We start from the raw sequence: 14,687 nt of genomic DNA, 5'->3' as shown, positions 1-14,687 counted from the left end.
GGTAGTGTCGCCCAAGATGGTAGATCTTCCCATGAAAATGCACGGAACTGCCCATTTGGTAGTCTTTCAAAGGGCTGATATTGGTACCCTTCTTGTAAGCCCGGTTGTAGTCGAGATGACTGTGATTGTATCTGTGTGATATCTTCTGGTGTTGCAGTAAGATCGACAGCGGCAGCGGCTTTAACAGCATCGTCCCTATCAGCAACAAGCTTAGCAACAGCATTCCCAAAAGCAGCATCCGTAGTAGCAGGATTCCCATCAGAAACAAGCCTGGAAACAGCGTAGAAACAGCGTAGAAACAGCCTTCCCCAAAATAACATCCGCATCAGCGGCTTTGGCAGCAGCGTCCCTATCAGCAATAAGCTTAGCAACAGCATCCCCCAAAGGACTATTCATAGCAGCGGCAGCCTCCCTAGCAGCAGCATTGTTAGCGGCAAACTTTTCAGCAGCGGCCTTCTCAGCAGCGGCCTTCTCAGCAGCGGCCTTCTCAGCAGCGGCCTTCTCAGCAGCGGCCTTCTCAGCAGCGGCCTTTTTAGCAGCGGCTATAGCCCTCACACCCTCAGCAGCATTCTTAGCAGCGTCAAGCTCCTCAGCAGCGTTAGCTCTTTCAGCTTCAGTAACATTCTGAGCTTCAGCAGCCCTTTTAGCAGCTCTTACAGCAGCGTCCGCCATAGCAGCAGACCTTTGATTAGAAGTGGTGTTAATAGCGTTAGTAATAATGCCATTAGCACCGCCACCAGTAGAAGCAGGGCCAGCAGGGCGAGTAGCCTGTTTTCTATCGGATTTTGTGTGGCGTCAGTGCCTCGTTTTCTATCGAGTTTTCGTTGCTTTGATGATATAGAGGTAGGATCAACGGAGCCAGTGACTCGCTCTCGATCGGATTTTCGTTTCTTTACTGCATCACCGATAGCAATAGCTTGAGCATTCTCAGCAGCAGCCCTCGCAGCCCTCGCAGCAGCGGCAGCCTCCTCAGCAGCGGTAGCCCTCTCAAGAGAAGAATCCCTATCAGCAGTAGCAGCCGACGCCTCCAACTCAGCATCGGTAGGCTCCCGAACATGAGGTTCAGATTGTTCTCTGCGAGATCTTCGTCCCTTTACCCGATGTTTAGTACCTTTGTAAATATTTATGGCCCTGTTCCCCGCCCTGTCCTTCAACTGTTTTGTTTTTTGTTTGAATTCTTACATCGTGTGAATAATATGGCTTACTCCTCTATACTGAATATTTCGTAGTTTTGCCTTCTCCTTCGAGTGTGCTTTTATATCTCGAAGACCCAGACCAAGTAATGTTAGACAAAGATAAATCAATGTTCCTTCATCGCCGAGCCTGATGTAACATTCCTATCACGTTTGAAAGGTGTTGTGGTAGTTGGAAAAAGCTAAGTAGGATTTTTCGAAGTTTGTATCAAAATGCAGTGTACTAGGAATTGAATTCGGTTCTTTATCGAGGAGAATAGGGCCTGGATATCAAAGACTTCGAAAGCTCATACTTGGTTATGGCTGACAGCCTTCTAAGAGTTTTACAAAGGCTGGGTATTGGATGAAACACCATGTAAAGGAGGGCTTTGAGAACTAGTCGCTTGCTTGTAAGGAATTCTAATTTAGTGACAATGATTGAAAGAATGTGTTTGATTATTACATTGAATTCAAAATCCATCCCATAAGCAGAATAATATTACAAATTGTTTATTCAACATTTTTTTTCCCTTTGGCTTAAAGCCTTTTATATATTTTCAATTTTTTATAAAATATTTCCTTTGTAGTCATGACTCATGTCTCTTCGCGAGAAACTTGGAATCAAATCCAAAGCCCTCAACTTTCATCGCTTTAATTCATCGCTCATAGTCGCGGTGGTAATTGGTGCCGGTATTAGGATTCATGTATTCGCGATGGACATGGGTAGTTCCATCATCCCGGCGATCAACATCCCGGTGTCGATATGTTCCAGTGGAACTGAGTCGCTCGCGATGATGTCGTCGTGCATCTCCAGTGCTATAATCGAGGTGCTGATCATAGGCTCCAGTGCTTGGATCGTAGGCTGTGGTGCCATATCCAGTATCATATGTATTGACATCGTATGCTAGGTCACTGGCATTGGTATCAACGCCACTGGCAGCCAAGGAGTAGCGGGATGCTGTATTCCCATAACCGCCATAGCCTGTTAGATCGTATGTTGTGCCTGTCGATTCATAATTTGTTCCAAGGGTGTCGTATGTAGCGTCTGGCTCGTAGTCGTTGGGGTAGCCAGAGTCTGCGTAAGATCGGTCACTCATTGTGGATGTTGGCTAAGTTCGTGCCGAACTGAAATAAACTTCAAAATAAGATTATAGATTGTGTCAAGTGTACTAATGGACTGAAACAAATGGAGTGTGGTGGGTAGCTTTCATTTATAAATCTTTCTGTGGCGCTTTGAAATGGCGATGATATTCTCATGACATCACATTTTACTGGATCTCTCATAGTCGCCAACGATGAGGCGATATCAACTAAATAGAAGAATGAACGCATGGAGTTGAAGTCTAATGTTATTGATCAGTCGAATATAGAGTTCCAAAGTTTGTACCTTGCCTGAGGAGGCGAATGATGTCAGGTCCATAAAACAACTTTGGGCAGACGACCCTTTTGAGCACCATTCAAAATATTTACAGGAAATAGCGTGAAGAGACCTTAAGAGAAAATATGCTCAAAAATAGAAACTCGTATAGTATACAAGTGCACATCTGTATAATATATGGAAATCAACACAAACCTCCCCCAAAACAGTCTATGGATGTAAAGTCTTATCCAGTCATGTCCGAGCAGACTTCACTTCAATAATTCGCGTTACCTCTCGTAAGATAATTGTCAGAAGCTAGTCTCGTAATTGACTAAGTCTGAGAATCTCTCATACTTCCATACACTGGCAGTTCTCGTACTTATCATCGTGGTGGCGCGTGTGGAGCGTGGAGTATTGGCCCAGAACACTGAGGGATATAGTTGACTCTCGCCACTCGTTGCCATAAACCAATGTGCTCACTCACGGAGCTAGTTAAGTCTTAAGGTTCAAAGAAGTGGCGCGCGAGTTAAAGAATCTGGCGATTGGTCTCCTAAGCTCGTATCCTGGTAGCGCTTCTGTCCGGTTGATTGGAACCGCTCGTTTCACTCAAATGGCCCAGTTTACAGTCGATAGCGAAAAAAGCTTCTCAATGTAATATAAAAAGCGAATTAATACACTGATTGCGCTTAAAGCCGGTAGTTAATGCGTCCACCGTGCCAAAATTATCCTTGGCGTGATAACTTGAATTGCACACCCTAAAATCGGATGTAAATAGCTCTTAGCATGATTCATTGCTTACAGGTACTATGGATCCAATAACATGCGCTGCACACCACACCCTGCTAATAGAAGGATATCAGACCGCATGATATTTTCTACAGAGATATGTGTCTACAGATACGAGCCTTGGAACCTTGGAATATGTTTAATTGCGCGACCTTCTTCATTCTGTCAATTGATAAATCAAATATAAAAAAAAAGAAAGATGATGGATTGAAGAGATGTAAAGATTTTCGATCAATCTTTTTCACTTGTGACTTGAAGTTTTGCTTGCCAATCTCCAATTCCTTGCCACTGTCCTATAATTGATCTATACCACAGGCAGCCAAGGATAATATATGGATAGGGCATTTAAGACGGGATGAACAGATGAGTATGGTCCTAAGTGCGCGACTGGGCCATTGCAGTTCACAGGGAGCTCAGTACCAATGAATCCCTCTCCCAATAATTCATTTCCGGTAACAACCTGATCAAAGGAGATGATGCTAATTTCGTATTCACCCTTAAGCAGAATATTATTTGCGCCAGACACATAGAGAAGCGTCTGAGAAGTGGTCCTGTCTCCACCAAAACCAATTCAAGCTTTGCACCGGAAAGTAAATTTCTTCCTGTAGACGAAGACACTGGAGTGAGGAGGAACCTCAGATTCAACTTCCTTAGTCTGCACAGATGAGGTCTCGACGATATTGAAGGCCTTTGTCTCCTTCTTTCCGTCCGCAGAGTATGAGAACTCCCAGCCTGCAAAACTTGAGCTGCCGGAGACACTGTCCGCGTTTGCCTTGCCACTGGTGACTGTCAAGCCAGTTTGAATAGGCCGTTTTTCTATTTTGATGGCATAGCTCTCGTTTTCAAGACTGCCTTCTTTTGTCCATTCAACTGATACTAGTTCAGTGACTCGGAAAAGGGAGAAATAGGAGCCAACAGGAGTTGTGGTCTGTCTGACGATCTTGTTTGCGTCGGGCTTGGGGAGATAGATTCTTGGGTGGATGCTATTGTGATCGGCAACCTGAACCTCAATAGTCTTTGGAGCGAGGATGGAAGCGAAGATATCCGCAACGGAGTCAGACAAATTTGATGGATTGAAGGAAAATTCGTGTGAAGGTATTTCTGTTTGAGAATAAACCAAATCGGTTGGGTTCAGATCTGGAAGAGATGTGAATTGTAAGTGCAACTTGAAAGTGATCAGACAGAGAAGCTGGTTTATATAGTAGTACTAGTAGCTTAGACCTCGGTACCCGGGACTGGATAAGATTCCGAATTTCCCATGCCATTGAGGAAAGTGCTATTCATTCGTGGCATTGTCCGTGTAGTAGTGAGAGTATTAAATTCCAGGAGTAAAAGGCCGAGGATTAGACCTCAGCCAGTCCATCCAATTGAGTATGTTTTGAGGCGTATATTCCGTGTCATCATTTCAAGTTCGACGTAGTGGCTGGCTGAACCAATATGCCTATAGACATACATATAAGGTTGCATATCTTAACGCTGACACTAAGCCATCCGTATACATGCATCGGCTACTAGTGAACCCCCCCTCAAACCAATTGAATTGATGGATATATTCCTAATGATGACCTTTTCCAAGGTTGTCGGCTATTACTACCGACTTGTACGTAGATAAAAGCCCGGGCGAACTTCAGCATCCAACCTACTTGGCAATGTTCTTCAAAGAGACTAGTCGATATATACCCCCGCGCTACTAGCATTTAAACACTGGGTGACTTTAGCGAAAGCTATAATCTTACAATTCTATATCAAGAAAGGACAAACCTTATTTCTCTCATGGTATTCATGTTCAGAGCGCACAGGGCTTTGAAACTGAGTTTTGAAATTAAGTTCACAGCTTTCGGGGATGCCGATCACAAGAAAGGCTTAGTTGACTTACAACAATCATCACTGAACTTTTGGGGGAAATGCATTGCGCCATGTGGAGTGGATATCACTACTCATGCATGTGCGAGGTGTATTGTGGATTCCGGCATATAGGTGGTATTGTCAGTCTAGCCTCTTCTACTAGTAAAATTGGGCCTGAATCATGTTGTGAAGCTACCTAAACCACAAAAGGATAGAGTTCGCTGATAAAGCCTTGAATTAAAAATATGTTTTACAACCCGTCCAATCGATCCCATTATCTAGCTAAGTGTCATCAAAAAGGAGTAGGCGTATTTAACTTTCCTGGCCCAATGGGACCAAGGAATCTGTCAGGAATTCGCTTGCATTCATCAAGTCTGTACTTCCGTATACGACTCTGCGCCGAGCAACAGGTGGGCGGTTGGTCACAGGGGTACCATCAGGATTCTGCTGGCCACTCGTTCGCTTAACCCAATCCTGCAAGTTACCATACTCATCCATACTGCCACCACCGACAGTGAAAACAATAGCCTCGTTGAAGGCTTGACGCCGTTGGCCAAATGTGGCACCGGTTCCAGGGCCAGAAGCACCCATTGAACCGGGCATTTGTTGGTTTCGGGAAGCGGAAGCCGGGGGCATGGCACCTCGAGCGTTTGCGCTGCGTGGGTCGAAGTAGAGGTAGTTTTCTGTCTTGGCAATAGCAGAACTGGATGCTGCGGTTGGGTCCATTATGGACTCGGTGATCTTTGTTACAGTAAGATCTTTGTTTGCGGGGAGGAAGTTCTTGACGCCGGAGATAAGAGAGTCGAAGTTGGCACCAAGAGCACCAGAGGTGATACGGTCGGTTAGACGATTGGAGAGTGAGGAGAAGCCGCGGAAGAGATCAGAGGATTGCTGCTCTGGAGCGGCGGTTGTCATCATGGTCATACGGGTGATTTCGCGGACTTGTCGAACGTAAGCGAGAGGAGTAATGTCTGAAACACCGGCATTTGTTAAGGCCTCTTCGAATTGTGTCATCTCTGTGCGGTTAAGCTCGGTTTCTGTGCTGAGGAACCAGATGATGAAGATACGGAGCTTATCCATCGAATTACTGCCCTTGGCTGGGTCATTAATCAGTTCCAATAGCTGTGCCTTTGTTTGTTTGGTGATGTTTTCTTCCAGCTCAAAGAAGTTGTCTAGCTGGCGGTCTTTGATACCCTTTAACAAAGCGGTGGCGATGTTCATGTGCATATCGAGAACTGCCTTGCGTTCACGCAATTCCGGGAGTAAAGTGATCGCAGCCTTGAGATGTTGCGCAGAGGCGCTGGTGTCGTTCTGAAGATCCTCGATAGAGGAAGCGCCAGTCTTTTTCGTGATGTCATTTGCATCCTCCTTGTATCGTGTCAATTCAGCATCAATGTCTTCGGCAACTTGGGGGAATGGTGCTCCAGCATTTCGCAGCCAGAAGAAATCATTGCTATTCAAGTCATATGACTTCTTACCACCCTTGCCAGAGTCCTGCTCGTCGGCATCCAAGGTGATACGATTCAGGCGCATCTGTAGCACGTCCTGCACCAGAGACTGGTATGTCCATGAGTGCGAAAGCATAGGCACCAAGTCGACATTTCGGTCCATGATGATCAATACGGGACGCGAGGAAGGAACTCCTGGCAAACTGCGCTGGTTGCCTGAGAAGAGGTTGTCTTTCGAGTTCAAAATGTGATCCCGTAGTTTTCGGTCAAGCTTCGTGGCGATCAGCTCTGCTGCACCGCCTTTAGGGCATCGAATGACAGGAATTGAACCTATTCTGTTAGCTGGGGTTTTTATACACCTGTGAAGGATTACATACCCATTGTAACGCTGACGCTAAATAAGCCACTGACAACCTTATCGACAATCGAATCAAGATCCTCATCAGTCGTTTTCGGGCTGTTGATCTTGTAGTATGCATTGTTTCCCATGCCCAAGCTGAACAAATCAGGCTCTGCCACGATGAAATTGAGGTATTGATCAAAAACCTGGGCGACATGTTCAGAGGCACCGGATGTGGCTATTTGGGATGCAAAATCCTCGAGGAGGGGCCGAGGCACGGAGGATAGGAAATTAACGTGGGCGGGGGAGTAAAGACCATGAGATAGATCGTGCGTGATTGCCTGTATGTTCGTCTCATTTGGCTCGACGAAATAAACGACAGGTACGTCTGGGATAGGGTATCTTTGGGAATTGAGGTTTCTGTGACCATGTTAGTGATCGGGGTTTTTTGAATCGAGGGGCTTCAAGATCATGGTAGCGTACAGATGAATGGTAATACCCCATGCTCGCAGATCATTAACTCGGAGCACACTGCTTATAACATCACGGCCCATATTATCGAACACCAGCACTTTCCATATCGGATCACCATCTTCATTCAAAATCGGGGTGGAGTGGGAGACGAAGCTGGCGTGGCCGGAGGGGTCATTGGAGTCCTCTGCGGGGTGGGGATCATGATTTAAATTCAAGAGTTTTTGAATGGAGGCTTACAAGACTGGTTAGCAATTCGCAAGCTAGTAAAGCCGTTGGAGAGGGGGCAAATATCAAGCATCACATACCGACCTGTCGGTCTCGGAGGGACATTGGATGCGCCATGGCAGACCAGGCACTGTAGTTTTGAGAAATGCACTCGGAGCTTATTTTTTGGGTTCCAAGATAAGTAAGAAGAATTCCAAAGAGAATTTAAAATTAGAAAAACAATAAAATTGCCCGTAGGTTGAAGATTGAGGAGCTGGTCTTCCCAGTTGTTGATATCCCGCTTTCCCCGTTCAAGCATGAAGCGTGGCCCGACCAGCGATGAGGTAATCAAACAAACCAAGCAAACACCGCATCACATGCCCCAGCTCTGTGGTCGGTACGTAGATTGTTACAGATCCCATACGAGAATACGGTAAGATACCAGGGGTCTGGCTAATAATGCCACGGAATACCGTACAGACACAGTTTTTTTATCGTTACCCGCACCTCTACTGTAGAAGTAATTTGTTCCCCCTTCCGCCTCAGACCTCACCATCTACCATCCACATCACCCCCAATTCTCTCCCCCTTTCCCATCCCATTCCCCCATTTTCTACGTAAAGCAAATGGCTATGATGCTAGAGTGGCTCTTGGTATAGAAGGCTGCCTGTATCTGATCCAGACTGTTCTCATCGAAAGAAAACAAGCTTAAAAAACACCTGAGAAAATAGCAGAGTGCAAGCTCTGCGGCTGGAGCCAGGGTCCAAGATACAAACAGTGCAGGAGAGACCACAGGAGAAACTCAGTCTCGAAAAGTAGCCATAAAGGATCCTTGAAAGTCCAGGCTTCTTACAAATACCTATTTTTTCCCTTCTCTGGATTGTACCCAGTCATTTTGAGATCATTAAAAGGTGCAGAAAAGGTCAGGGAGTCACCACCAAGCAGGATTTTTGTTTGCCTAAGGCAGACACACCATTCTAAAGCCCAACACCTAAGACTGGAATACTGCTTTACTTCTGTTTAAAAAAGAGAGAAAATCAAGGTACGAAAGTACTCTCCGTACCCGAGGCTATAACTCAGCCGTGTTATAGCTGTTGTACCGCGTTCTGGGGAATTATAACGTTAGTACAAAACGTGATTGTTGGACGATCGCATCCTGATAATTCGTCATTATTCTCTTCAGTTTATCATCTGGTGTTGTTGCCCCCGCCCCCAATACTCAATCCTCACCGCCCGTCACGCAGCATCCTCCAATCAGATCGCTCAGATTTCTGGCCTCCACCGACCCCGGTCGAACAATCTTCCGCGATCCGAAACAAGCAGGCGGTAGCATTTCCTGCAGGAGCTATACACGTGACTTAAAGGGCGTATACAGAGCAACAAGCTCTCTTTAAAACGTAAAGTGAAGTGAGAGCGAGTCAATTTTCGTCCCTTTTGAACTGTGGCGAGTGGAAACCATGGAGCGGTCTTCGGCGCAGAACCGGATGTCCGGTCTGTCTCATACCGGAGCTTCTCAGGGGTCCTCGCCTCAGTTCTGGAATAACACTACCTTGGACGCGATATTCGGTGATCAACATCTTCAACCGTCCCAAGCTCAGCAACCTCAGGATCAGCCATTGGATATTGGATGGAACTATCCAGCTCCTCAACAGAGACAGCAAACACACTCGCAACCCCATCAACATCAACAACGACACTTACAGCCACAACAACGAAGTCAAATGCCTCCTTCAAATGAACCCAATCTGGATCACTACTCGATACCTCAGCAATGGCAAGAGAACCCATTGCGCCAACCGGGACGGGGATTTGTACCGCCACCCCAGTTTCAGGACACGCAGCCGCTCCACCAATATCCCCATGGCCAAATGCAATTTGACTCGAGGTCCCTCCAAGAATCTGAGAGTTCCGCCTTCCCCTCCTACTCCTTCCAAAACAATTTCTACCAGCAGCCTCAATCGTTACCTCCTGTACAAGACTCCTTCCACGACCGCAACCCTCAGCAACATCTGCAGCAGTCTGAGTTTCAGGCGGCTGCCCCTCAATCTCAGTTCACTATCCCCACCGGTTATCCCTCCGACATGCTTTCCTCCACTATCGACCTCTCTAGTGAATTCCCTACCGAACAACTGCACCCTCACATCGACCCTAATTTCTTAAACTCGAACCCACACTCTTCGCAACAGCAATCGATCCCTAATAACCTGCTTTATACAAACACATCTGGGTTTGATCGAGGTGAAGCCCCGATGTTTGACTACTTTCAAAACAACATCTCCCTTGAGGCCCAGCCTGGTGCTGTCCTCGATCATGGTGTGCCACAACATGGCCAACCGGGGCTCATGGTGTCACGTCATAGCGGTTTAGCTATTCCTCAAGTTGTGATCGAGTCGAAGAAGGCCGCAAAGAAACAAACAGCGAAAAAGACCGCCAAGACGCAAAAGAAAGCCAAGGGTGAATCAGAAAGCGACAGTGAATATGAATCGGATCTGGAGATTGAAGCACCTCCTGAACCTTCTCCAATCCCTGCCGTTCGTCCGACCGAACCTATTGCGGCGGCTGAATATAGTACCCTGCAAGCTGTGTGGTCTCCGCGAAACAAAGTAGTTTCAGCAGATAAAGTAAAGAGCGGGCTGATGGAGTTCAAAGACATTATCAAAGTGCTTCGAGATTCTTGGAAGGATCAAGTGCAAGAAATGAAACTTGCAGAGAACAATAACAACAACGAGAAAGCCGCGGAGTTGAAAAAAGGTGTGATGTTGCAACGTCAAACTATGGATCAGATAATGATCACTGCCTTGAACATGGGCCACCCCATGATTGTTGAGAAGTACATATCCCCTTGCAATATTTCCCTACCCTTACCATCCCCTTCCCCGCCCTGCCCTTATCACTTTACAATTTTGATCAATTTTGCACCTGCATATGGTTGTCATGGACACATCCACTCAGAGAGAATTGAAGGCATCTCCCATGTAGACTCCCTTTGTCGCGGGACTTATGTTACTCTTAATTCGGCTAGAATAAGGGTTGCCTCCCAGCGCAAGTTGTTTCCAATGACAATGCATCTTAAGGTGTCTTATGTCAAGTCTACGTGGATGAATAATAGCAAAAACAGTCTGAAGATACCCCGTATAAGGGTTCTCTAGATATGCTCGCTAAATTTACCTGCTAGAACTGGAAAATGCGCGACCGTCCCTGAGCAATACCGGCGGCATAACCTGCTTGGCGTACAGGCGTTGGGTCAGGATATTGGCAACCCTTCATTTAGCCTTGCTTCTTTCTTCCCATGCAACACTGAAGCCCGCCTTTGTTATATCCCTTTGCTAATTCATCAATTCGTTCAGATGTGGAGAGCATCCTATGGCACTTGCAGCCATCTATTCTTTCCTGGCGGATCGCTTCCAAGCTTCCGATTACGATGGTTCACTGACATTAAACATGCTCAAGGTAAGATCTTGCATGCCTTCCAACTTCTTTGGAGACTGTTCATTGACTTAAAAATCTAGCTATTGGCACGATTTGTGACTGTAGATGAGGAGATAATGCAGAAGACCAACCTCGCCAAGCTGCTGCCTCGTCTGATTAAGAAAGGTGGCCCTGCAATTAAGGAATCAGGGCAACAAATATTAGATAATGCTCTCGCTTCAACAAAACGCAAACAGGAGAGCGCCAAGTCCGTTAAAGAGGAATCTCCAGCCCAGAAAGATCCCCCCTCTGTTGAGGTCGCTGGCGCCAAACGCCCCCGCGATGGAGAAAGCAATGCCCACCCTGCTACTAAGCGCATGGTTGTTCCATCGAACCTAAAAGATGCGGGCAAATCCGCCGCCACAATCAATGGTGTGGTCAAGAGAGCCGCCGAGGGGACCCAGAATGGCAAGGCAGCCACCGCGCCAGTATCCCGCCCCAGGGCCAACATCATCGCACCAAAGCCATCAAGTCTGTTCAGTGCGTTGAGTTCGGCCTCAAAGCGACCAGGCACAACCAATGCTGAGAGAGCGGCTGCGAAGTCTTCGTGCGTTTATCCTGATCTCTCATGTCAACCTTCTCAAAAAGACACAATTGCTGATTGTACGAATAGAGTCGCACCCGAGAAGAAAGAGAAGCCGCAGGCACCTCCCCCAAAACCTGCGTTTTCCTTCGGTGATATTATGGCCGATCTGAGTAAACCTAAAGAAGCCGTTGTCGCTAAGCCCGTCGAGGATCTCCCACCAGAGACAGAAGAGGAACGTAAAACAAGGCTGCGAAAAGAGGAGAGACGCAAGCTTCGCGTTACCTGGAAACCAGATGAATCACTAACAGAGGTCCGCTTGTTCACTCACGATCCTGAAGAAGAGCTGAGCCCCGGTGATGGTTCCATGCGTGGAGTGGGCGATGTTAAAGGAGAAGGTAGTGTTCTTAAACTGCACAAAGATCTGGAAGATTTGGAGGAAGACGATCTTGGTGGCCTACGGGAGACAAGTTACGGCGATTATCACGAGTTGTCTGGTAAGTTCCCCCGCGCCTGCCTAATATGCCCTGCTGTATGCACCTGACTAATCTCAATTTAGAAATTCCGAAATCTGACGCGCTGAAGAAGTCCAACTACATTAAACGCGGTGGTAACGAGATTCCCATAAGTCCCGAGAAGGAAGCTCAAGATCATCGCGAATCCACCACTCTCATGGTTTTCTACACCTCCCCAGCTGATGTGCCCCCAACGCCCAAGGAGCCACCCATTCCGGATGTTGATGAGCCTGTTCCTGAGGTAGTTCTTTTTGGAGAGTTGCCTGATGTTGTCAAGGTATGTCTTTGTTAAGACAAGTTTCACCGTGCAAATTACTAACCCAAAGCCTGCAGTCTCGTCAGGAACGCTACTTCAACTCCATGAACCCCAACCCTGTGGCAGCTACCATCCAACCTCAAGCCCAGCTTCAGTTCCAGCCCCAAGCTAACCAAGCTCCTGGAGCTTTCGACATTGCGGGTTTCCTCAAGCTCATGAACCCCGCGGCCCAGCAACAGCATACGCCCCCGCCTCAGCCGGTCCCACAGCCTGCCATGCCGGCGCCGATGTCCGATCTTGAACGCACAGTCAGCATGTTTCGTCAGCAACAGTCTACTCAAGCTCCACAGGCCCCTCCAGCCCAGCCGCAGCCGCAGCCGCAGCCGCAGCCGCTGGCCCCAGCGGTCGACTTCCAAAACCTTCTCACAATCATGAAACAGCTGCAGCCAGGAGCCTTCTCTCAAGTACCCCCGGCCCAGCCCACAATGGCCCCCAATATGAATATGAATATGGGAGCTATGTTTCCGCAATTCGGAGGTCAAAATCAGTACCCTGTTGGTCAACAAGAAATGAATGCGGGGAACAATAACTATGAAGACCCTGAACGCAAACGAGTGCGTGATAATGATCAGTCAGATGGTCAATACGATCCTTCATGGAGTCGCGGAAAGCGCACGAAGTCTAATGATCCCAAGCCTGTAAGCATCTCATCCTCGAAACAGTTTCAAACTTCACACAAAAGCTAACTCTCATCACAGTACAAGTATGGATTGGTTGCTTGCAAATTCTGGGCGGAAGGAAAATGTAGAAAGGGCGAGAATTGCACTTTCCGCCACGATACATGAATATTCTGACTTCTGATCCATTTCGGAAATCACTGACTTCCAACACTACGCCTAATCCCTCATACCCTCTTCAGTTCTCAACCCTTTCGTTTGATGTACCATCTTATCCCAAGTCATTGCCGTCCAACGATATTTTTTATTGACTTTTTGACCATAGCCCCCAATGCAAACAGCAAGGTTGTATTAATGTACAACCGTGTCGATTTTCTCGACACTCAGCATTTAGCTTGCAGGGAGCATTGGGCGCATTTTTCATGTCTTTTTTTTCATGTGTTTTATTCCCGGAACAAGTTCTTTGCATGTGTCTACACGAGGACACAGAGGCGTTGCACATCATTTTATCTCGGACCCCTTTCTCTTTTGTGTGCATTGCCAACTTTTCCTTTCTTATGGTTCTATGCATTCTGCAGAGTTTTCACTGCACTGGGAAATCATTTTAAGGCGCATGCTTATGGTGGACATGGTGGAAATGGTGGAAATGGTGGAAATGTCGGGAATCATGTACATTACAACCAATTATTGATTGAGTATCCCAATAATGGGAGAAATCATACTTCAAAGAGATAATACTCATTTTTAAATGAATCCTTAGACTAGTTTATAGTGACTCCGTAGGTATATGCTCTATCGGTGTTACCGCTCACCAATAACGGAACGGTGAATTTCTATAAATTACCCCGCGACTTGAGCCATTCAAAAATAGAGAGCGCATATAATGGTAAGAAAGCTTGCAAATTTCCTTCTGGGACTCGGACTTGAGACTCTACTTCGCTGAAGAGAAATTAGACCTGTTCATGATGAACGCTCAAGTGGTGCGTCATCAAATCGCTCCGGGCGCCAAAAAAGTATCCTGGCTTTCCATCTTGGCCTCCTACCACCAGAAGACATCGATTCCCGTCTAGAAACGACACGTTTCAGAGGTTCAACGGTGATACCGCTTGCGGGTTTCCTTTTCGCGCTTGAATGCTTAACAATTGGTCATAGCGGAGCGGCTGCTGAACCGATTTGAACTAGCCACATCTCTGTAGTATTCAAAATAACCAGCGGCATAACTCGTTCAACCGGTGTGTACATAGGGGGCTAAATATAGATATGTTAATATGTGAATTTCTAAACCAAAGAAGAAAAATTGGCTATGAATACATGACTTACAGGTTCCATGGAGATATCCGCTTTCAGCAGCTTTCCCTATTCCACAGGCTGCACCTATTATACCAAGGCCCATAAGAAAGGATGCGATGATTTTGATTCTTCGAGGCGTTTGGAGTCTCCAAATTAAGAAAGCTAGATATACCGCTAAGATTATATCGGTTGCAGCGCTCCATGCTATTTGAATACTTTAGTAGATTATTTAGATCGTTTAATGCGATTTGCGAGAAATACATGTACCTACATCCGGTCCAGACGAATCAGAAGTCTGCTCGCCATTTTGATTTGCAGTGATTCTGCTC

At 46.7% G+C, this 14,687-nt stretch overlaps 5 protein-coding genes across 5 annotated transcripts; 1 reads left to right on the top strand and 4 right to left on the bottom strand.

Moving 5' to 3' along the window:
* Positions 1–258: 258 nt before the first annotated feature.
* On the bottom strand, positions 259–672 carry N7478_001977 (uncharacterized protein; the record flags this gene model as incomplete). The annotated part of the gene is made up of 1 exon (XM_056918191.1): positions 259–672. One exon carries the CDS (start codon positions 670–672, stop codon positions 259–261), a length of 414 nt encoding a protein of 137 aa, XP_056783802.1.
* A 1,156-nt stretch (positions 673–1,828) lies between these two features.
* On the bottom strand, positions 1,829–2,269 carry N7478_001976 (uncharacterized protein; the record flags this gene model as incomplete). The annotated part of the gene is made up of 1 exon (XM_056918190.1): positions 1,829–2,269. One exon carries the CDS (start codon positions 2,267–2,269, stop codon positions 1,829–1,831), a length of 441 nt encoding a protein of 146 aa, XP_056783801.1.
* Positions 2,270–3,889: 1,620 nt separating this feature from the next.
* On the bottom strand, positions 3,890–4,583 carry N7478_001975 (uncharacterized protein; the record flags this gene model as incomplete). The annotated part of the gene is given in 2 exon segments (XM_056918189.1): positions 3,890–4,507; positions 4,527–4,583. The coding sequence occupies 2 exon segments, from the start codon at positions 4,581–4,583 to the stop codon at positions 3,890–3,892; spliced, it is 675 nt and encodes a 224-aa protein (XP_056783800.1).
* An 892-nt stretch (positions 4,584–5,475) lies between these two features.
* sly1 (syntaxin-binding protein) lies at positions 5,476–7,767 on the bottom strand (the record flags this gene model as incomplete). Its single annotated transcript, XM_056918188.1, has 4 exons — positions 5,476–6,941; positions 6,989–7,371; positions 7,435–7,657; positions 7,731–7,767. 4 exons carry the CDS (start codon positions 7,765–7,767, stop codon positions 5,476–5,478), a joined length of 2,109 nt encoding a protein of 702 aa, XP_056783799.1.
* A 1,319-nt stretch (positions 7,768–9,086) lies between these two features.
* N7478_001973 (uncharacterized protein) lies at positions 9,087–13,236 on the top strand (the record flags this gene model as incomplete). Its single annotated transcript, XM_056918187.1, has 6 exons — positions 9,087–10,459; positions 10,977–11,079; positions 11,139–12,117; positions 12,180–12,412; positions 12,469–13,089; positions 13,150–13,236. The coding sequence occupies 6 exons, from the start codon at positions 9,087–9,089 to the stop codon at positions 13,234–13,236; spliced, it is 3,396 nt and encodes a 1,131-aa protein (XP_056783798.1).
* Positions 13,237–14,687: the final 1,451 nt, after the last annotated feature.

The sequence above is a fragment of the Penicillium angulare genome, assembly GCF_028827245.1.
Source record: "Penicillium angulare strain IBT 27051 chromosome Unknown utg000002l_segment0_segment0, whole genome shotgun sequence".
Classification (NCBI taxonomy): Eukaryota; Fungi; Ascomycota; class Eurotiomycetes; order Eurotiales; family Aspergillaceae; genus Penicillium; species Penicillium angulare.
This window is presented reverse-complemented; position numbering and strand designations above follow the sequence as displayed.